Consider the following 24,296-nt stretch of genomic DNA (forward strand, 5'->3'; position numbering starts at 1 on the left):
ATCAACAATTATATATAAGTATATATGTATAATAAATGTACTAATCTACGAACAATATTAATCAATTAATTAATCAATTTGCTTAAAAAACTATTCTATAACAATGAAATTACAAATGGTAATACTTTATTTGTGGCAAAAACTAAAGGTATTTTATTTAACCAATATATGAGTATATGACTCTATCCCTAACTAGTTGTCTAACTTATATGTCCAACAAGATAATCGATACTACGTAATTATGATAGCGTACTTAACAAATCAATTGAAGGGGGTCTATGTTAACCTGGAATTCTAACTCGGTTACTAGTTAGCGTTTTCGGGCTTATATTGTGATCATGGCAATTGAAGGAAACATATTTTTTTTTCTCGTCTCGTGTATACGTCTTTGAATTTTAACGGATGATTAATTGAATCCCTTGTCAATTGTTCAACAGAGATGTTAAAGCTGCAGGTCAATTGCAGCTGTCGACTGCAGTCGAGATGTAATTAAATGCGAATGTAATCTCTCACGTCACACTCGAGGGGTTCGCTTGCTGTTCAAGGTAACTCCTCCCCGAGTAACTCTCGAACATTGAAGCGCAACTCTATTAGTCAATCGTCTCAAAGAGGAAACTTGTCACGACATCCGAAGAAACACATTGTTGCAAGCACGCTGGGTAAATTGGCTCGAAAAATAACATTTAATTTTCCTCTGCTCCGGTTACCGATCAGAGAGATGGTTTACCACTTGCAAAAATTTTATCCCAAGAGAACGGTCTCGACTCTATCGGAGGAAAATGAATTTCACGTAAATCAAATATTTTAGCGCGAAATTTAGTGATTCTTATCCTCAGGACTGAATTTAGAAAAATAACAATCTTACTGTAAGTACGTAATCGAAAGAGTAGAAAATCGGAAGATGTTTTTCCATTCTGATGATGCAAATGGCAGAGATAAATTTTCGTAATTTTCAACTTCTAAGAAAATCGTGTGATCATAAGGCGAGTGAAATTTATTCGTAACGCGGTATTTTAAGCGCAACAAAAAAGGTCATCATCAGTCTTCTTTCTTTTAATTTTCAAAGTACACCAAGTACCACCGGCGTGCAGAGTGGTAGCTACCGGAGAACGTGTGATGCGGATAATTCTTTCATTTTCTCATCGATTTCTACGGTTGTATATAATATATGTACGTCTGCTAATTTTGTGCTCGCTGCTTGCTGGCGCTATTTCACGGTTTTGGAATTTATGTATAATATATATATATATATATATATATATACATATATATATATATATTATATGTATGATTTATCATAGTATATATACTGGGGTTCTTGGTTTTTGGTAGAAAAAAATGAATATGTTTAACTACTCACGCTAAAGCTATTACTACGAAGTCGAGCCAATTCCATGCATCTCTAAGATAGGTAAAAGGCTGCAGAATGAAACCCCTCGCCATCACCTTAACGGCGGACTCAAATGTGTAGATGCCCGTAAATATCACTCTGAAACCACAAATACACCGCTCAGCTTTAAAATATGAGTTTCTTCCGTGCGACGGTTCCCTAAAAAGTTTTTTTTTATAATTAAATAAATAAAAATAAAAAATAAAAATGACTAAGCGTTCTTCCTATCATAACGGTACTTTGCTTTGCTTTATTATAGAACTTCTTTACTCCTTCAATTATTTATCTCGATCTCTATATTATATGATCTACACTATGTATTATGATGTCTAAATACTAAAGTATCGTGTTTGTTTTAAGTGTGATTCAAACAGCATTTTCTAATCGTCAATTTCGGTACTACGAATCGAAATTTGGACTTGAGATGATACAGAAAAAAATTCACATGTTTCTTGCTCTAAAGGATAAAGGGTAGAGTTGAAGAATCGATTCTTTTGAGATTTCAGAGCTGAGAAAATTAGTTATGTGGACAAACAACATTTTTCTTTGCTTTGTTTTTATCTATATATGTATAATAATACATAATTCGACCGACTATTCCTCTAATCTAATTATTTTCTAACAACGATAATGCCAACTTACCAACGTAATAAATTACGGTATCGGGGTCTAAATAGAAATCTATAAACTAAGAGACGTCAAATTACTGATCAACATCTATTTATGATTATCGTTATTCGTTGTTCATCACGCACATTTATTGCCCGTAACGAGTAAATAAACTTGTATTATTTCACCTATGGGAATTCAACGTTACACGTGGATATAAATGGAGCTTTCTAGGCGAACCAGGCCACCTCCAAACTTCGAAAACTTCGATTTTGTTTCCCTTCCACACACCACATGAAAGAACCTTCCTTGTCTTTTTCCAAAATTTTCCAAGCCTCTGTTCCGGAGTTCTCAAAAGTAAAAATTTGATGGCTTAATTCATGGGCAACCTAATTATTTACGGTAGTACAACATTTCAATTCGGAGATAACATCGATCCAAAATTCTCGAATTTCGCGAACGGCCAAATTTCGACTATTAAGAAATGGAACGCCGATTGAAAATATTTTCAACAAAATCAAGAAAAGCATTCTCAGGTAGTGTAATAAATCCCTCAGAGAGAAAGATAATCGAAGGTACGATGAAGGTCTGGAGGTGGTCTAGCTCACGCGGAAAGCCCCGATTATATCTTAGATATGGAACTATATTCATGGATTATTCGTAATCGCAAAGCTCGTCTATGGAGTTGCTTACGCTGCGAACGGTCATCAAGTTTGCTACGTAATCCTCTCTGACAAAACTTAAGTGCATTGTATCTGCTGCAATATTATTCATATAAAATTTTTACAAACGAGGAATTTGTAGGCCCGTTATCGACACACTACCAAAGCTATCACGCAGCTCTGACTGCAATAAAAGAAACCTATATATGTTGGTACCAAATCATTAGCCACCCTTTTTGCCTTTGAAATGAGATTCGGTGATATTATCAGACTATTGATAGTGTGTGGTAACAACTTCGGAAATACTGTGCGAGGTAGACTCTATCCTAGCTGCTGTAATTGGCGAAGAAAATGAAAGGTAAAAGAGAAACACAAATGCGGAAACAAAAAAAAAAAAAAAAAATACGTCTCCGGCTACTGGGATACTAGATGTATAAAAATATGTTCAATTCGTTCTGAAAATTTCGGCAAAATAATTGACGGTTACTAATTACAATATATGCAACTAGTTAATTCATCATCGCTGTAGCGTTGTAAATTTATACAATATATGTATTACATGTATAATAATACCGTCGTCGTAAATCCCGATAATGATAGACGTAGATACTTGTTAAAATTAACGAACGATATGCATATCGTTAGAAAAAAAAATAGAGGTAAATTAATAAAACTGCCGTACAAAACTTACTCGGTTGACTCGATGGTGGGCGTTGTGGGCATGATCATGAGTATGCAGTTAACCAGAATTGTGGTGATGATGAAAAGGGAGAACAACGGGTGGACCAAAATGTAGATGGCCACCCGTCTGATTGGATTGAAGGGATCCAAGATCCACAGCGCATCCGTCGCCGAAAACCTGAATATGTCCTTGCCTTTGCTGACGACCACGAACGTCTGCCGAACAGGGTTGAAATCCGATATTAAATATATATATATATATATAGATATATACGTACTAGATACGAAGAAACTCGGTTTCAGCCGAACTGCGTGTTAACTATTTTATTATACACGCGTACGTTCCTACGTGAATTTCATATTCCCACTTCTGCAATGGTTGCGTTACATTACCCTCTGATTATGGTAGAAGCTGTCAATATCCTCAAGAGGAGTGGAAGCAAGTTCCGGAGGGAATTCGCTGTGTAGTCGCACCGGGATGGGCGCACCTTGCTCCAACATCGGGTCCGGCTGAGGTCCCTCATCTTCGTCTTCGTCGTCGTATCGTACCTACAAGTTTAGAAATGTTACAGAAATATTCCGACCGATCAAAGCTGGGGGTCTTTTTTCTTTTATTTTATTTTTTTTCTTCCACTCTTTCGTTAGTAATTATTGTTTCTTATAATTTTCTTTTTCGTTAGTAATTCACTTGCGCAAGACATGTGCAGGGGTGACGCTATATTTATTTACAATTGTTATTATCTTTTTGCCTCGACTTTTTCGGGCCGATTTTCTCACTGTATAGCGTTAGTCATTCACGCATAGAATCGCGTCAAATAAGATCGATGCTAGCTTATTTTTTCTTCACAATAAGATCAGGAGATATGTTAGTGCTGGTTGGTTGAATGACGCGTTTTGTTCCGCGTAAACCGTAAAGCTACTCTATAAATTTGAAAATATTTGTTTGTAAAATGTTTTTTTAATTGAGGATCTCAAATAATTTGCATATATATGCATCCGTATTAAATTAGACGAAGAATTAAAAGACTGTCAGTTGTTTCATTGAAATATATGTTTACCGGAGCTTTAAAGTTTTCGAACAAAGTTTTAGAACTGGATACTTTTATTTTTTACACCAGAATAATACGAATACCTATATGAATGAAAATTTATCGAGAAAATATTGCAAATTTGAATTTTTGGTGAATAAATGTATTAATATCGTAACAATAAACGTATTATATGCAATTCGGTAGTTCGTAAAACTTCATTTTACTTCCTGACGAATATCGTCTTCACATTTATCGAAGTAATTAGTACGATACGGTACATTTCCGTGAGGTACAATTTATAAGGATAGCCTCACGAACTACCGAAAATTTGATTTGTGTAAGCCGAAATGAAAAGTTATCAGTATAATATTAGCTTTCGTAATATATTGCGGCTAGAGCTAATTGGCGTGCAGTTTAAAGCTCTAACTGCTACTGATCCACGCTGGCACCTATTACGAAAAAAATTAATTACACAGTTATTATATACATATACATATATAAATATAAATATATTTATATGTATGTATACAAACATTGAACATTAAATAATGTAGGTATTTTACGCATTGTAAGATACCTCGCAAGCTTTGCAGATGTATAATATGATATAAGCAGACAGGTTCTACAAGCGTTGCCAAGCGATCTCTGTTTGTAAACCCACACCTTGCAATATTTATCCGCGTATCAGTTACAGTTTGAATCAGAAAATAAATGAAGAAGCTGTCCTGTAATCATATCGCATAATATACAACTTTCTTCTTCAAGAATTGAGTTGAAGAACTTGGCACAGCGAACGAGGGATAAATATTTTCAGGAGTGGCGTAAATATTATATAATATCGAAGCACAGGCAGGTGTCATTTAAGCTAAAGGAACATAATTTATTGTTGAAGAGTGTAGCAGGCTATAGTAGAAATGTAGAGGCTATATATAGGTATATATGTATGTATGTATATACACATAGGTATACATGTCATATATAGACATGATTTGTTGGTTACTTTGTGAGGGATAAGGGGCTAAAATGCTGAGAATGATCGCAGATTTCGTTTCTTCTTTTTCTAATCCGTTATCGACTAACACTTGCCTTTACCAATGAGTTTAATTTTTGAAGGAGCTAGCGGAATAAGAAAAAAATAAAATAAATAAAAATTTTCAAACCTAATACGGAAGAAAAAAAATTCTTTTATCGATCTGTCAAAGCTTCTAGACTATTTTATAAGTTATTGAATAAATTTGTTCGTGGAAGTTATGTAAATTCATCGAAAGGGTCGTGTGAGTAGTGATACGAATCTATACGAATACATTGCAGCCGTGATGGGGAAAATTGTGTATTATCTTCTGATGTACAAGTCGATGATGATGTTGTCCAGTGATTGAGTGATTGAGTGATTGAGTGATTGAGCGAATGAGCGAATGGGTGGGTGACCGAGTGATTAGAGTAGTAGTGTATTACTTAGCATGATACAACATCTTACTTCTTTTTTCTTTTTCTTCCGGCCAAAACCTCCCTGCAATTGGAGAATGGAGAAAAGTAGTTACACAAATACGAACACATAAATCAGCATGAAATTTCTGGACGAGTGAGTATACAGATATAAACGATCATATAATCGTTTCTATATGACCGTATATATCTTTCTCTTGTTGCGTTTTGTTTTTTTTTTTCACATTTTTTTTCTCTTTCACTGTGATAGGAAAAAATGAAACGATCAGAGAGACGCATGTACATAAAAAAAAATACAAGATAGTAGAGATATAAATATATGCATATATAATGTATGTGATGCATATTTAACATATAACATACGTATAATATATACATATATCACAATATACATAATAGTAATAGTATATGGTAGTTATAGTTTCTTTAAGCGGAGGTTTCGTATATATAGTAGTATATGTTTCATATCGGCATATATAATATATAAGTATATAAAGTGGGTAATATATATGAGGTGACAACGATATAATAAATGTGCGCTAATCAGAGGACACGCTATTAACGAGTGCCGCGAATTTTTTCAACCGAATCATATAATATTGTATAATATAAATTCGGAAGTAACGTGGGATGACGTATTTCCGTTACACTGATATCATCATTCCCGAAAGCAGGGGGAACGATTTATTTATATTTATTTTTTTTTTTTATTTTTTTTTTGCAAGTACTTTGCCGAACTGTTTGTATGTCAGAGAAAAAGAAAAAAACAACTTTGACCAACTCTAGCGCGGTAGAATGTTGATATTACATACACAAGTTTCAAGAAAAAATACACATTTATTAACGTACGGCATATGAATAACTTTGTCTGTATTTATTATGAATAAATATCAGTGCTGCACGGTATAAGCCCCGAGGTTCAGTTCTGGAGGCTATTTTTAACGGCCTACGTCATCCCTACACTCGCGGCAACCATCGATACAGTTTCCTCCACTACGGGAGAATATTACAAAGGGTTGAAAATGGAGCTTGAAGTATCGGGACGGAGTGGGGGAAAGATTATAGACACAGGCAGAGCACGAATGACATATCACAAAACATCGAGCCCACACGCATGGATATAATAAATGTGTGTGTATATATATATATAAATGTATATATATACATATATATGTATAATGATAACAATACAATATGTAGTGTGAAATATATGAACGCAAAAGTATAAAAAAAAATTTCGCATTGAAAAACTTTTACATGTAAACATATAACAATAACATATGATAACTTTCTTGTATGTACACAAGCTAATTTTTAGTAATCGTATCTATTGCTGTAGTATACATATGTATAACATATTGACGAGTATGGAGTATATATATATATATATATATATATATGTATATATATACATATTAGGGTGGTTCAAAAAAAAAAAAAACTTCCGTTCTAATCTCCTCAAATGTTACTATTTAATAGAAAAATTAGACCCTCCCAAAAGATGAGCTCTCTAGTTCAAGTCTAACAAATCGCTTTTTTAATTTTTGTTTCCTACTCATTTACCATGTGAAAATTTCACTTTTCGTTAGAAGTTAAAGTATACGTGAACGATATACGTTTTCAGGTGACTGTAGTGTGTTCCAATAACGATAATTATGCTTCGTTATAGAGGTTTGAAACGCTTGAAGAATAAGCTTCAAGGATCTATGCATAAATTTAGAAAATATTGAATAGATACTAGTATCTTAACTTTTAACAAAACGTGAAATGTTCTGATGTCAAATGATCGCGAAATAAAAATTAAAAGATGTATCTGTTAGACCTGAATTAGAGAGCTCGTCTTTTGAAAGTATCTTTTGTCCATCAATCACCAACATTTTAGGGGGTAAAAGCGAAGAAGAAAACTTTTTTTTTGAACCACCCTGATATATACCGTATATATTATACGAAAAGTATGTAAGTTCTGACAAGTTTTGCGAATAAATTATTATGTATTTCTCTTTTCGTTTTTTCATTTAAAGTTTGCTGTTTCCTCAAAGCATTTTCTTTGTAAACGGATCATACGCTCAAACGACTCAAGCTAACACCGATACTGCACATCGATATCAAATTTAGACAATATCTCTAAAGCACTTTATCCTCTCGTAAATTTCCGATGATGTACAATATAGCATAATGTTTACACAAAAACGATAAAATTTTTTATGGGAAAATGGAAGTAGGACGCACACGTTAATAGCACGCATTATCTTATTCCCTAACTTCGTTAAGACACTTGAATAAACAAGTTCATCGCGATACGTGTTCAGTGTAGCAATTTCGCATACGCGGTACGGAAAGATGGATGGGTCAATTATACATATTAATAAATAAACATATGCTGTGTGTTTACTTTCTCATTTCGACGGTGCGTTGAAATCATATCGCAACGGTAGAACCAGAAAGAAAAACACGAACGATTGGTAAATTGAAGTTTTAATAATACGTCAAGTGAAACGCAAATCGCGCGATCATTTGATCATAAAATTAACCACGTGAAACAAATTTGCATTTTATAATTGACGAATCAACGAAAAACTGATTATAGCAAAAATTATCGTATATACACGGCAAAAATGAATTGTGCAAATATTAATTGAAACACTGAGGGGGAAAAAAAAATTGTCAATGACTGTGATATTCGTATACGAGCTTCAAGTACCTTCTCAAGTTCGTATAACTGTATCAACTGGATAGAAATTTCAGGCGGTTTGACACTGCGGGTGGATGAGGAAATGTGGTCACGGTGATGGGTGAAAATGAAAGGAAAATCAAACGCGGAGTTGATCGAAACAGACTGACGTTCTTACCTCGCCCTCGGCACGCTTCTTCTCGAGCTCTTTCTGCTTGGCATATTCTTCGGCGATACGAGCCTCGATTGCTGCCAGAGATTCCCGTGTAAACGGACGGAACAAGCTGCGTTCTTCCTCTGATATGGAGTCAGAGTCTTCGGACATTGTCTAAGCTGCACCCGACTGAGCCACCGTTCTGTGAAATTTCCACGGATCATGAACGACGTATTTAGACCAAGGATTTATCTCGAAGAATCGGGTTCGCATTTGGAATGAAAATACGAGTCGTCAAACGCAGGTTTTGTAAAATTGAGAAGCAAGCCGAAGGTCTCCCGCGTCATATCGTACCGATCCCATTCTGAAAACTTTCGGTTCAAATAATTTAAATTCATGAAAAAGTATCTCACGGATGCGCCTCGGCCATCTTTGACGCACTCGGCACCCTGCAACAGGTGCAAGACATGCACCATAACCGACGATTACGGCCGCAAATTGAAATATGACGAATGAAACCTGAGATGAAAAAGTTACGCAAAGTATGTAAGTTCTAATTCGGGTCCGACGTGGTTATTGTTGGAAATTGATCGGTTACCTGACGATTGGTGCTAACAATTTTCGAGGCTGACGCGACGTTTGCTGGAGACTAGTGAACTGCGACGCAGTAGTCGAGGATGAGGTCGGGGGTAGCCGATACTCAGCTGCCTCCTGGGGATGGAGCTTCTTCTAGACGCGAAGGCAAACGGGCTGCTTTCGTGGGAACGGACGGATGGGGGAGGCGGTTGCAACGCTACCGGACTCCTCGGACTCCGGCTTTTGGTCACGAAGATGCAACTGCACCCGAGGTTCTCCTTTGCTGATGCAGCGGCGGTCAGGGCGGCAGTGCGAAGTGTGTAGGGGCCCGTCCAACGCGTAGCAAGATTTTTCATGTCCGACCTGTCGTCGGATGAAAGCAATTAGCAAAATGAGAAACGCAATTTGGAGGGTCAATATTTATTTAATTGTTTCTCATGTCCCGAAAAGGATTTGCATCGTTAAATATTCGTCATCTCTGGCAGCTCTGACATTGTTGAAAATGTTTTTCCAAATTAATATTTCAACAAAAGCTCAAACGGTAAGCTCAAGGAGTCCTCTTTCTTCTGCGTTGACGTTGAGGCGATCAGAACTCAGCTACCTTTTGATTGTTTTTATATTACAATATATCATGGTGTAAAATTTTACTTGTCGTTGTCGTTGGAGCGCTGGTTATTTCCTTTTATCAAGAAAAAAAATCACCATGAATATAAACGAGTCGATAGCGAGTATAACTATACGTTTTTACAGAAGATTCTACTCCGGTGATAAACGTGTATTATAGAGCTATATACGGTGACCATTAACTGACCGAAAATTTCAATGCCTCTATCCTGATAGACCGAGGAACACCAATAACGATCATCAAAATCGTCAACTCCACAAGCCTCTCCATTCCCCGTGATTAGCTCGAGCCTCTGAGAGGGATATTTCCCTTTGATCGATGGGGTCCGGATAATTACGCAGGCAAAGTCAAGCGGCGGTAAATTAACGCAGTCAAATTCGCGGCGTGTCGCCGAAGATACTTCAGGGGCTTTTGCAGGAATCAAGTGCCACTGATCAGACCACCTACATACACGGCGAACATTTATTTAGCTCCGAAATTAGAAATTACAACCAAATAAAAATGTGTTTTAAAAATAGAAAAAAAAAAACAAATAAATACAGCAATGATAACCAGTGGTTATAATGTATCTATCGAGACAAAATCCGTGAGTCTCACAGACAATGGCCATAAGATTAATTGGATTTGTCATCCGGAACCGTGCGAAAGTCAGAAGTTTGTTACGGGAATCCCCGGCGGTTGAAGATAGGAGAATGGGACGCGGGCACCGGAGGAATTCCGGGGATATCGATTACTAGTCCAACCCCTGCAGCCTTCTTCCGGTTGGGGAAGGGATGGCAAAGAAGGTGGAGAGAGACAAAGAGAGAGAGAGAGAGAGCGAGAGAGAGAAGGGGGGGGGAGGGAGAGAGAGATTCGGGGGTAAACCGAAACGTAACAGACCACGCCCTTTTCCGCCTGAGCGTGACGTCACTACGTCGAATGAATGACCGAGGCCTTGAATGGCATTGGCCATGAGTCGAGGAAGGGCCAACAACTGTGCGACAAAACTCTGCCACTACGCCCATACGGGGGTGGGAAATTGTGTCAAATAAACCTATTTGCTCTGGCGAAGGGTTGCGACGTGGTGAAAAAAATTTTGGAAATCGAATTTAGCGCGCGAGGTGAACCTGAGAGATGCATAATTGCAGGGATAAGTATCGGTCTCGAGGATTCCGCACTTGTGGAATAGTGAAACCGGGGATGACTGAAGGTCCCGGTTAATGAGAGGAGGGCGAGCAATTGAAAGAATATCGACTGACGTCTCGCGCGGCAACGATTACGCAGGATCAAAACGTTCTACAGTCGGAGCTTTCGACTAATTGAGTAGCGTAGTGAAACACTGGAGGCTTTAGACATTGGCGAAGTAAAAGTTTCAAAGGATCAAAGAATATAAAAGAGGGCCTTTCAGCCGGTCTTCCATCTAGGCTTCCCGCTAAAGTTATGAAAGCTAACTGACACTGCCTCTTGACGTTTCAATGGCTTGAAATAAGAAGACCGAGATGTAGAGAATAAGAATACGGAGAGAGAAAGAGAATACACGAAGGTTGAAACAACGCCCACGCGCTTTATCCTGTTTCAAGTACTCCTACGCACATGTACGACGCCACTGCAAGGAAATCCAATCGCGACTGTTTTTCCTGGAATAAAGTGTGAGAAGAGGATTTGCTGGTTAGCAGTTTCTTTTACGATAAATATTGAACAAAGTCGATGAAACTGAATTCTACACGTTGCAGTCAAAAGGCAAAGAAAGAAGAAGTCAAGTTCCACAATGATTATTTCTTCAAACTCTTTAAAAATGACGACTCGCTTAACAGCTTCCGTGAGTGGATTAAGCAATTTACCGGTAAAATTTTCATTTTTAACTGTCAATGAGTACCAGGACTTGGTCATTCGCGAATCGAGTTCGTCTCGGAACTCGTTACGCGGTGTCCGTAGTCGTTGATGTGTGAGCGATTTGGTTTGACGCGGTGCACCTTGATTGAAAAATTGGCACCAATTCGTACACGTGACTCTGTCTGGGACAATTTTCGCTGCGAGAAAATGAATTCTATGGTAACCCCAGACAGAAGGTATTTCTGCAAGGCGAGTGGCGGGTGTTTGAAAGCGGAAGTCTTGAGTCGCTTCCACGTTTTCAAGGAATTTCGAGAGGTTCAAAGCCAGGCGTTCCGGCACGTAGGATAATTTTCATCGCCGTGACGCAATCTGGCAAATTACAGAGAAAATTCTTGGTTGGTACATCGAGCAGCGACACCGTCTTCCGCAAAACCCATTCAGACGCCGTTACATATGTATAGACATCCTAACCCAACGGCGTTCTAGGTAGGCCAATTTTTCGAAATCTTTGTCTCTCGAGGATCTTTCGTGAAGGCAAAAGTGACTCGAGTGGCGAATGCGGGATCACGTCGCGAGGCTTGACACACCCGAGATGCAAATACGTGGCAAACATGACTCGAGTTAGCTTTTCTGTTTCCCTTCGGTTTTTTCCACGCCCCTGTTTCATCGGAAAAAATGACATCCGAACGAACCTTTCGAGAGAGCAGTCCGGCGGTGTCTTACGGCCAATAATGCACTCCTACGCGAGTCTCTTAACATGTTTACACCAAGGCAGTCTGGAAGTCGAGTGAAACGTAAATTCACGACGTACACTGTGTCACGTGTATGCGGAGCTTTGTCAGTCCCGTAATTGCGAGTACTTGGTGTATTTTAATGGAAACGGATGCAAGATATTAACTCACTACGACTGGACGAAGGACTACTCGCGATCTCAAGTCCGTGCGGCTTCAAGTGCATAGCTCAATTTCGGTATCAACAATAATCACTGACCTTGGTCCAGACTCTGCGCTGCTGTTCGTTATTTCGCCGTAGCTTATACCTGTACACCGGTACATGCATCCACATGCCACGATGTCTAGCGATGACAAATCGACGCTGATCTGCGGGTGATACGGCTTCGCATATGGATTAAATGTTGGACATTATTTTTGTGTAAAATACACGATACGTAGGAGTGATTCGGAGTGTATTCAAATTTCTTGCACAATTTGTAAACCCCGATGTTTGGATGGTGAACGACGGTAGCAGGGCGCAGTAACTAACGCCAATTTATCCGCGAGAACGCTTATTACGCCTGTACGTGGCTGCGGCTATGGGAAATTAATATTACGCCGACGATAATGCAGCCTTGTAATTTAATGCTGTTATAACACCGATAGTTTGATAAATTATAATGGGGCTGCTCGAACTGTAATTGCGACGCTGTTGTCATGTGCACCATGCATCCAGACTTTCCGGTGTTTCCTTTGGAAGGAGCTCGGAAGTTAACATTGACCGTAATAAAAAAGTTCTCTCATTCGTTATTTATGAAGTTTCTCCACAATAATAAAGATGTAAGCTTAGTCGACGTATTATTACTTACGTATACATGAAGCGGCGAGTGGAATCAATCTATTGTCCGAATTATCATAGTCCGGACTCCAAGTACAGTTATTTACCTGCAACATAACGATACAATTTTTATGTAACATTAATAGACACAAGTGCAACGTTTTTCCTTGAGAAAACAAAATTTTACATTGTTAGCACCGCTTGATAATTACACATACTTCATTTCTTAAATCGTTTCAATTGTGGGATTAATTGACTAAAAGGAAAAATACACAAAAACTAAACCATGTATACCATTTTGCGAAGTTGGATAAAAATCGAAGAAGTTTTCAACGGTCGATGCACACGTAATTCCCAGTGGAAAAGCTTATTAAAACATACAAGTATATTATTTCACGGCATGCGAATAAGGAGAACTTAAATTACAACAAAAGAATTAATTCTCATATTTATTATCTCACGCACAGACACCTAAGGCTCTCTATATAGACTCCGACTCGACACGACACGACTCACAAGAGTGACGACCACACAGGTATAGGCTTGCGCAGAACGTATAAGACGATTTTGTTCGCTCTCTAACTGATTCGCTTAGTCGTCTGCCCACGAGTCGTTCCCAGTTCGCGTGCGCCACTCTTTATAAGCTCCGAAAATTACCCTCGTAATAAACGCGGAGTTAATGCATGTATTGTCAAATTAAGACCGTCGTCGTCTCGCTCCGATGAAAGCTATTCCAAACGTATGACGGTGGCCGTTTTACGTCTTACTGCAAAAAACAGAATTTTCGCTGGTGTAGGAACCGGAAATGAGTAAATCATTTCCGATCGAAGCACTGCGTTTGTCCATTCTCTCGCAATATTAACCAGCAATATCGCCGTTGCAACGATTCTACAAATACGCTGCACTTATACCCACGCAACAAGTCCCGCAAAGTCTTGCAGGGTAGTTTTAATGAAAATAGCCTCTCAGTTGATTGAAAACGAGAACCAGCCCTCACGCTGGACAAAGAGGAGAGTCGATTAGCTAATGCCCAATTATGCTGTGAATATAGGTGTGTCGCGTATCTACCCGAGTATTCACACACGCCGAGCTTTATACCTTCTCTCTGGAATTCCCGGTAGAATTTCAATCGCCCTATACGCACGAGGCTGCTGTAGCTTTCGGCCTCGCATCCCCCGATCCGAACCGTCACATCCTTGAAGCGTCAATCTCGTTACCGTAACTCCTCCGAGGGATCCTCTCGTAACGTGAACCCCTCCCAAGTTTTATGGCATACATATTTTGACTACGCGACCTTCGTTTCTCGACACACGGAGAAAGCTTTGGATCGCGGTTGTTGGCGGGTCTTTTCGCGTAATCTTAAAGTGTTTTATATAAGCTGTCATTAATCGAGCGTGCTGTAGGACGGCTTTCCGACCAACCGGAAACGCTCTCAGCTACCTCAACATCGGGCACAACACGTGACGATTGTCACGAAGCGTGATTGGGGTGGTAAAGGGTGTGGAATACGACTCAAGTTCCACAATGATTGCGGGATAGTTTTTGGAGAGTAGAAATTCACGAGATAGAAAGGAAAGAAGTGATGGCGTTTCCAAGAGATCAAATACATCGGATCTCAAGGCGATTCGCTGCGTAACCGAAGAATCGAGATGCTAAATTATAGTTGTTGTTTTCTTTTCTTTTTTTTTTACTTTTAACGAAGCCGGATTGGAGACATCCACATCCGTCCTCATGGATACGACCTTAATAAATCGGGATAACGCATGACGTGACTTGTCGCAAAGTAAATCGTACGCTCCGTATAAATATCGCTTAATTAATGAGCTTATTAGTACGATTATAAACCACCGTATAAACTTTGACACCTGCACCGAGTAGTGCTTAAGCGGATTCTATCCCTGTCTCAAGGACAGCAACTTTGACTTCACGGCGAATCGAAAAGGGCTAATTCTCATTATACCAAAATCTGGGCCAAGGTTACATCTCCTAGATGGCACTCCCCAGCAAACCCCGGCGTTTTCCTCGACGCAATTGCGTAGGGAATTACTTTTATACGACGCGAGAAGGTTTTACGCATTTTTTCACGAGTGTTTTCCATACTCCAAGTACCCGTTTCTATGACGGTGGTTTTCAGCAGATATTTAATAAACCGTCCCATTTACAGAACGTTTCTTTTTTAATTTCAAACATTTCTTTAATACTGCAAAGACTAGAGTATTAGAGTTTTAGAGACTGCGATGCAGAACTAATAATATTTTTTTTTTTTCAATTGTTAGAAAATTTGGCTTCAACTTTCCTTTGAGTAATCTACGTTATTCCACGAACGGCATACGCGATACCTCGCGGTCTTCTAATATCTAACAACCTGTAATTGGGCTAGTATTTTAGGAACGCTACATTGTTTCACGTAAATGACGATAAATAAGACGGATTACAATTCAGTCATTGTCATTCGGTATAACAAATCAACGACAATTTTTTCATAATCAATTGCACGCCCATCCATCCACGTAAGAGTTAATTGAACTACTATTTCAAATAAATAGGTATTCGTTTGTCTTTGCAGATCGTGGTCAGTAGCGTTGCTGTAATCATTTCATCGTCGAGAAAACCGCTCTTATGGTCTTACCAAACATTGTTTATTGTTTCTGCAATCATTTGCATAAAAAAAAAAATACCGACGAACAAACATTTTTTTACGTGATAATAAATTTTCACTTTAACCCGTGAATATATGTGTAGAAACCCGTTTACCAGTGTAAAATATGGATAACGACGCGATATCATCCTCGAGGGATAATGATCAGAAAACAGGGGAATGAAATTTTCTCTCAATTATGGAAGCGAACAAGCATTAACAAGGCGAGTGATAATAAATTGCAGAATCTGAGGCACGGGCCAATAGACGAGAATACTCTGATTAAAATTACGCGGTGATACCCTGACGTAACATACTCGTACAAGAAATTCGCTTATCCACAGAGCCGTAACGCGTCGACTGCATGGAAAATTATCGACGAATAGCGAGAATAGTTTGGACACGGCGTATTTGCGTGTAACCCGAGGCATGGCAAATTTTTGTGGTAAATAACTGAACAGTCGACTTGGAGGTAAAATGCCAGGTTGGTGCCATGGGTAGGTGTACGCTCGAGTATTGTGTGTGCTATTGATTTTTCTAGCCAGCCAACATTATGCAGTGTTACACGAAAGGCTATACGGGAAATTATTTCTCCACCAGGTACCGCGGCACGTCTACTACCTTCGAAGCAGAAACCGGTGTCGCGAACCGATGCGCAAGCCGGCTGCATCGTTCGTACCCCCATACTTCCGACGTTAAGATTTCCCAAAAATTTTACCCACCGAAACTCTTTCGAATCGAGGTCCAGGGCTCGCTCTGCACGCTTCGGAGGCTCCCGTCACGGCTTGGTATACCTACCGAAGCGGTGCCGCATTGCGGGTTCCTCCTGTATGTGTGTTCGTGCCTTGGCCAGCAGGCAGGCAGGCAGGCAGGCAGGCAAGATAGGTGGAGAACCTCGCCGTTTCCTCCGTCGTTCAGCTTCGTTTTCCTTCGGTATTCATGCCCCGAGGTTGTATCTCGAAATTTCGTCGTTACCTTGACGACGGCCGAGGACCCTTAACCGTGGTCCAAGGTTTGTTGTTGCGGCATGATTTTATCCCGTAGGATTTATTTATTCGGAAAATTTATACCCTTGTTTTCAAGCGCGGGTGAACGATTTGCCGCAAGTTTGACACACGCGTGAAACATCGATTTTCAATTTTTCTTCCGTGTAATTAAACAGACCTGTACAGTTATTGGTTAAACAAAAATTACTGGAATTTTATATCAACTTTACAAGCGTTCCATTTTATTGAACACGCGACATTCTGAGAATTTGATTATACCGGGGTTAATTATATCTGTCTTTTATATAGTATTACTATAGGAAATTTGTCGGATAATCGCATATACGCAAACAAATTTTTGTCCCCCCGATAAAAGAGCAATTTCAACGGAATCTGTGAGGTGGAATTGGTATTACCATAAACTTTTAATCAATGAAAGCTCCCCGGAAGTAGCTCACCTTTGCAGCAATCTCCGTGAGTCAAATGCTGAGCCACGTAGGTATCCAGAGGATTTCGATCGCGAAACTCTCGGCAAGAAGGGCTTGTAATACATTTTTCCCGAATCCTAGTTTCAGTATTGGGAATTCTAAAGCCGTGTGGGAATCGTCGGTGTTTTGCAGAGGACCAAAGTCGCGGAATGTTTTCGGACGTGTCAGATTGCCGAGCGATTCACCGAGGTGGCCATTAGAAAGAATGAAAACAGTGATCAGATCGCTTCCTCTTCCTTTCCGGATAAACGTGGAATAGGATACGTGCACACCTACCAACAAACTCAGCACAAAGAGCGATGTACCTGAATAGAAAAGTGTCAGGCTTACCCGCGGCGCTGTATCTACGTCATTGTGCATCGGGCACGGACAATAAGATGAAAAGAAAACTTCACAGGCCGATATGAATGGTGAAGGAGTAGAAAGAATTCGTTCAACGAAACAAACTGTTTTCCCCTGCATTGTTGCAACAACGACTCGCTTCTACTCCTCCGATCGACTTTCTTTCTTTCAAAGTCGTCAAACGCAGGAAGGTTGAAACCGAACTTAATTAGTACCTACTTTCCGCAATCATCGATTCGACTGTATTCGTTCACCCTTTCGCCTTTCACCTGTTCGAGAATTGTAGGTACAGCTAGAGACGCGTCCACGAGATCGTCGGTAAAATCGATAATCGTATAATTAACCAAGGCTTTCAAGCTCCTCTGTTCCCCGCACGACGCTTGCCTGCAGCAGTAGGTTAAAGCTCAATTTATGTAATCTCATTGGACGCAACATCGATAGGCAAATAAACGCCCCCGTGCGTATCCGGCGAGCAAAGTTGCTCGGAGTCCTCAACTAAATAGCCCTTTGTCTTGGCGTTAAGTCCGTTGTCGAAAACGGGGGTGAAATTATTAGATTAACACAAGCTGCGTTATTACGCCCTTTCCATTTTTCTTTTGTCTGTGAAAATGTCGCGCAGGACAGCGAAAAGTAGAGAAGAAAGTGTCGCGAGGAAGGCGAAAAGCGGAAATACACTCGGTTCCAGATGCTGGTCTCATTCAGTAACTGTCAAAACCATTCTCGAGGAAAGATTCACGCCGAATCGCCGTTGAACCGCGAGCAGTGAGGAAACAGTCGTCGTTTCTCTATTCTCTTTTGTTCCTAAGACGTTGGCCGTTTTAAAAAAGCTTTTCACCTCGCTTTGATAATGAAAAAATCCGGACAGAGTCCCGCTATAGAAGCATGTCTCACTTGACAAGCGCCTGATGAGTTTGGGAGCACCCTGGACTTCCCCATTCAGCCGAGAAAAAAGAACTTTGTTGACTTTAAAGAGATTTACTACTTCTAGCCTTTCCGCCCGGTATTCTGCCAAACGCAATAACGGCTCAAGCGCGGATCATAAAGTCAGACCAACGATATATGACTCGTCTAGTTAATAAAAAATCGTAGTATACGAAACACACTGACCGAACGTCGAATTTTAGTTCGCAGAGAAAAGCTGTCCGATTCTCGATTACTTTTCAAGTACGTGTACAATACCTACCAAAAACCACGATGAATCGATTCCTGCAAATTTTGATTGAAATTATCGTAATTGGTGCTTAAATATTTTAGGATACGTCAAAATGGTACACGTCTTGCGCAGTTTGACAGTAATTAAGAGGCGTTGTCGATCATGCCGAATGATTCGTGCCAAAACTTGACATCCTTCGGAATACATCATCGTCCCCACTTGACCTGCGGGGTTTCTTGACCTTTCGGCGGGTGAGAATGAATTCTTTGCAACGTATTTGCGACACAAGCCTGGGCCACGCGGAATGAGGACAAGCCGTATAATCAGCGGAGTGACGGCGACTGGCTCCAAGGGCGAAAAGGGAAGACAAGGGGCTGCGAGAGGCGGTTGAACGAAGCTGCAGCGAGAATAACGGATAAAAATCAGCTTAGTTTCGACCTTTGCCTGCACGTCCGACCCACTTGACCCAACCCTACAGCCGACCCAACTTGGGGTGAACGTATGGTATTGATTGGGGTTACAGGATCGTCCGCCGCGGTGACCTACATTAATTCCCACTTTTCCACTATCCGACACAACGCCTGTACAACGCCGACTGACGCGGCGATGCATCGGACGTTTGAAACTTGGCCGAAGTATCGGGAAACAAGACGCCTTTCCAATCGCGACAATTCATATCGCAAATACTCAAAGTGCCCGTAAATACAATCGTCGATCGTCGACTTGACGCCTTCTAGTATCGGACACGATTCAGGACCGTTAGCCTTAGCAGATTTATCGATTCGGGATAAAAGTGGAGAAAAGGAAAGTCGACCATTTTAACCAAGCAGATACGTAACGTGATTCCATGTTTCTGCGCGGCTCATTGGGCATTGTTGTTTTACACCCTAGTGCCCGGTAAAAGCGTCAAGGGAATCGGATTTGATTTGTTATTTGTCACCCGCCTGGTCAGCTGACCTTTCTAGTGTTGCAGGAATTTAATTTATCCTCCTGTAACCAGTCGGCAATAAATTCGAGGGTGAGTTTACTTTTCTAAACTATTATTATTGTTGTTGTTGTTGTTATAGAGGATTGCACGCTACTTCGGAACAGTTGTTGCGGAAACAGGAAGCACGCGAAAACACATCTCGAAAATATGAACAACATACATTCGTAGAGGAAAACTTGTTTTCGACTGACTATAAGAATATCAACCACGATTACGTAAGAAAGTTGAATATTTCACAAAGAGTACCGCGCAGTAAGAAATATGTTGGAAAAAGCAGGCAGTTAACAGCGAGGTCAAAGATTCTTCTCCGTTGTTATCCATCTTTCTACCTCACTTTGAATCCATCGACTTTCAAATTGTTCCGTCGCTCCGACGTTACGCAAAAGTTTTCACTGTCGCAGCGCGCTTTATAGAGGTGCTGTACTTCTTTAGGGTGATGATACGGGTATTCCTTACTTTGTTCAGTAAATCATGTTAAAACTGTCGAGGTACGCTGCAGCGCAATAGCTGCGCGAACAACTCCGGATTAAATGATCGTCCGAAGCCCGGGAAATCAATAGAAACTTACGAATTACAATTTATTTTTCCAGCCACGCAAGTTACTTTAACGCATGATTCAAACGCTCTTCCGACAAGTATCAAAGCGCCACTGCCACAGGTGGGCAAGACTCGAGCAATCTGTTGACTGACAATGAGCACTTCAAAATCGTGGCATATAGGTGGGTATAATCAGTTTGCAGCTTTCATCCCTGCTCCGAAGGAGCAGAAATTCACGATTGCCGAGCATGAGCTTAACGAGGCCCCGTTCGCTAATGGAAGTTGAATAGACTCTGAGCCTGTTTTATTGATTGCGTTGCACTTATACACAACGCGCAAGTATAAATATACGTATACATGTAACGTGTAACTATCGTGCAAGAGACGAAATACACCGACCATGCGGTCGATGCACAGAAGCTGCAGAGTGGGTGCAAAATAATTCCAAAAAGGTGAAACGGTAAACGGATACGCGACTGGCGAAATTTTCTACCAAATATTAATTAATTGACTGCGGGTAGATGTCGCTTGACACAATTATAAAACATCACTTGCAATCGGTATCGTTTGTTGTATCAAATATTTACCGGACAGTTTTATAATTGATGTGTCGCTGCATCGATTAAATATTTGAATTGGGATTATTCTCAGCGAAAAAAACTTCTACTAATTATTTATCCTAGTGTCGTTATTAATGTGCTTCTTTTTTTTTTTATCTTCGATTTTTTCCCACCTTTTACCTCATGTATTATTAACACTACGGATAATAAGTAGGTATAACACTTCGCGCTATGCAGACAGCGCTTTAGTCGAGCGTGGTCATGTCGGCATCACAGAATACGTGCTACAAAGCGAAGTTTATTTATAACGTGAATCGATTAATATAGCCGGCTATCGATGTGCCCTGCGCATATTTCGCCTAACGCGATACGAGATCTAGAGGGCAAGTATGATAAAGAATAAAAGATAATAGAAACAATTTCTTGGTACAACTCATTGCGAAGTTATTTCTCTGATGTAAACTCAAAACTACGGTATTACAAGGAGTGCGACATTATGAACATGTTTCTTAAAGATTGAAATTTAACCATCGCGAAAAGAAGTTCGGAACAAATCAACGTGGAGTCACTACCATCGCTATGATAATACTGATACTTACGACCATGTTTAAAATATTAATATTATCAATTAGGTTCGTAAGTTATAGCGATAAATAGATTAAATGATTCCAGTATTATATGCACATTAATTTTTGATCCTCAATTATTATAAAGTTCCTTTATTATTATAAATAAATCGAAAGCATCTAAAAACGCGCTAGTTTTCTATTCTTCCCTGCTATTTTTGTATATGAATTTCATTGAATTGACTGAATTTTGTTAATATACAGCTGATTCTTCACAATCCTGATCAAATGTAGGAGGTACAAATTTCAAAATTCGCCAACGCAAGGGGAAATTGTTTGTTTTCAGACACATTATATGCATACATTTAAAGTTGTTTGGTAACGAGCATCGAGTTTTCTACTTGCAGACATTTTGCACCGATTGAATAGAGTGGGTGAATGGTTGATGCAAACAAAAAACGTCGAGAATAAAGATAAGCATTTTTTGCGCCTACATCAATGTTGCCAACGAATCCCGTTGGATATTTTATTGAAGATAAGGGACAGGATCGAATGACAGATGGGTTATGCTGCCCTGTCGCAGGACTCGATCGAACTCCGTTATCTCACAAGCGCTTGCCAATATAACGCGTATCTATCCAAGCTTAAAGTCTTTCACAGTTTCGCTCTTCAAGAACGTTTCCCCCAACTACTACACCAGCATATTACCCTACGTCGATGGCTGCTTAACCGATATACGTCTCGCAGATTGATTGATCTGATTAAGGATCCGAGTTTAATCCCATGAGATCCTATTTCTTCGTGAATCCCGGGACATTTTAGTGTGGCAAGAATAGCGCTGGGCAAGGGTCGTGAATGGGGTAAAATTTAGGTGACCGATTGATCAGAGGTGCGAATTTATTCTGCCCAGAATATTTGAGGGTAGGCATCACTGATCTAGCATATTTGACTGCTTAATCCCTTCCAAGTACAGTAATATTCGTAAGCAGTGTACATCGAATACGTCAATTCTTTTATATTTCTCGAGTGGATACGCATACGTTTTTACTTATTTTGTGATATATTTTATTACATCAAAAAACATTAAACGAGTATTTTTCTTACGTCCCGATTCAGCCGCTGCAGGGTGTATACCACCCCTATATTTTAGCCCGAAAAAAGGGATGCAATCCCTGAGGATAAAAATACCGCACACGTTAAAGTGTGTTAATGGTGAATAATGTCCATTTGGTTTTTATCAAAAACAAAAAAACTTTGAGTCATTATCGAGAAAACCTGAAAAATAATTTTCTGGAGTAGCGTATAATAAAATACATATTTACTGTTCTTTGATGTATTAGAATACATCACAGAATGAAGTAAATCGATGAGGAACACCTCGGGTTCTTTTCTTGTGAAAGTAGCGACAACGAATGAAATTTTATTCCACAAAACGTTTTTACGATTAAACCAAAGTTACGATACGTGAAATCTATCGTCAAAAGAGCGCCGTTTTTCCATGATCAAAGTTGAATATAATTTCCGTACAGCAAATATCATGCGGTGAAGTTGGATGGGTCGAAACTGATCGACGAGATCAACGGGAGCGATGGATCTGTTATCAGAGAGAATTTCGCGAGTCGAATGCTTCTGACGATGCGTGTTGTGGGATTAAAAAAGTTTTAGAGAATCATTGGTCGATGAAACTTCGAACCGACCGGATCAAGTTTAACGGATCTCAACTGTCGCACTGAATCAACCCACTTGCGATTATAGCAATTATGGGTATACGTGAAAGAAAAAAAAAAAAAAAAAAAAAGACAGAGGACTTGCGGAAACTACAACAAGGTGCGCTCTGCAGCAGCCAATTTGTAGTGCCAATTCCGCAGAAAAAGGAAGAAATATATAGAGAGGGAGATCGAGGATTGGGGTGAGAAGGAAGAAAAAAAATCTGACCCGGTTGAATGGAATGCGGAATTTTTCATCTCCCGAAAATCTAGACAGCTAGCGAAGTGAAAGGCTAATCTTCGTTTAATATCCTTGAAATCTTCGGTCCGCGGTGAACCACCCTTACCGCATAATATCGCGGTATAAGAAGAGGTAGAGAATGATTGCGAACTTGCTTCCTTCCGCCTCTGAGGCGTCCGATCCGTCAGTTCACTTTTGCCGATTTAGTAGCTCTCTTCTGGCTGTAATTTGTGAGTTAATTATTCACGTGACGAAGCTGCGTTGTACGAAAGTATTACGCGGAGAGGGATTCATTGAACTTACCGAGGGGAATCAAAAGAAACTCGACGCAGAAAAGTACGTGTGCGAATTTGCGGGGATCTAAAAACGGGACGAGATCATAAATCAGAAACGTAACGTGCAGGTACGAAGCGTATGCTTCATTTAAATTACATTTACTCCCGGATCTTGAGAGCTGGATAATTTCATACAATCGGACGAAAGTCGACGCGAAATCATACATTTCGAAATGTATTCAGCTGCGCGGAAATGTGAAGGGTAGTTAATTGTGGCATAAATTGTTTTCAATAACTATACACGAGTCAAAGGACCGAACTCGATATTTTCAGAAACAATTAACAGGAACGTATCAATTTTCTCTGACAATGACAAAATGCCGTAAACTGATAGGCCATAATTTTACCCCGCAAACTCTGACCTCAACGAAACTGATCCGCGTCAGATATTTTCACGAAATTCCATTTTGCGGATGAGAGAGAGAGGATTATCCGAAGCGAGTAATACACGAATTGGTGTCGATGTCTCGAGTTTCGGCGACGTTTCGCTGAGACCTGGATCTGACGTATCGACAAGCGGGAATTACACTTTGACGTAGGTATACAGA

The 24,296-nt window shown here is 39.8% G+C and overlaps 1 protein-coding gene across 8 annotated transcripts in view; it reads right to left on the bottom strand.

The window, feature by feature from the left end:
- LOC124185712 (sodium channel protein para) overlaps positions 1-24,296 on the bottom strand; it is a 66,426-nt gene that overhangs the window by 27,987 nt on the left and 14,143 nt on the right. For 6 of the 8 annotated variants that reach the window (XM_046576736.1, XM_046576735.1, XM_046576738.1 and 3 more), the window contains exons 2-7: positions 13,240-13,315; positions 9,243-9,583; positions 8,669-8,846; positions 3,736-3,891; positions 3,353-3,558; positions 1,361-1,489 (exon numbers count right to left, since the gene is read on the bottom strand). In XM_046576736.1, the coding sequence (XP_046432692.1) occupies positions 1,361-1,489; positions 3,353-3,558; positions 3,736-3,891; positions 8,669-8,815 (638 nt within the window). In that variant the 5' untranslated portion in view covers positions 8,816-8,846; positions 9,243-9,583; positions 13,240-13,315. Of the gene's footprint in view, positions 1-1,360; positions 1,490-3,352; positions 3,559-3,735; positions 3,892-5,850; positions 5,884-8,668; positions 8,847-9,242; positions 9,584-13,239; positions 13,316-24,296 lie in introns of all 8 variants that reach the window. The other 2 variants (XM_046576739.1, XM_046576732.1) reach the window with 1 other exon arrangement.

The sequence above is a fragment of the Neodiprion fabricii genome, chromosome 6 (genome assembly GCF_021155785.1).
Source record: "Neodiprion fabricii isolate iyNeoFabr1 chromosome 6, iyNeoFabr1.1, whole genome shotgun sequence".
NCBI classification, from domain to species: Eukaryota; Metazoa; Arthropoda; class Insecta; order Hymenoptera; family Diprionidae; genus Neodiprion; species Neodiprion fabricii.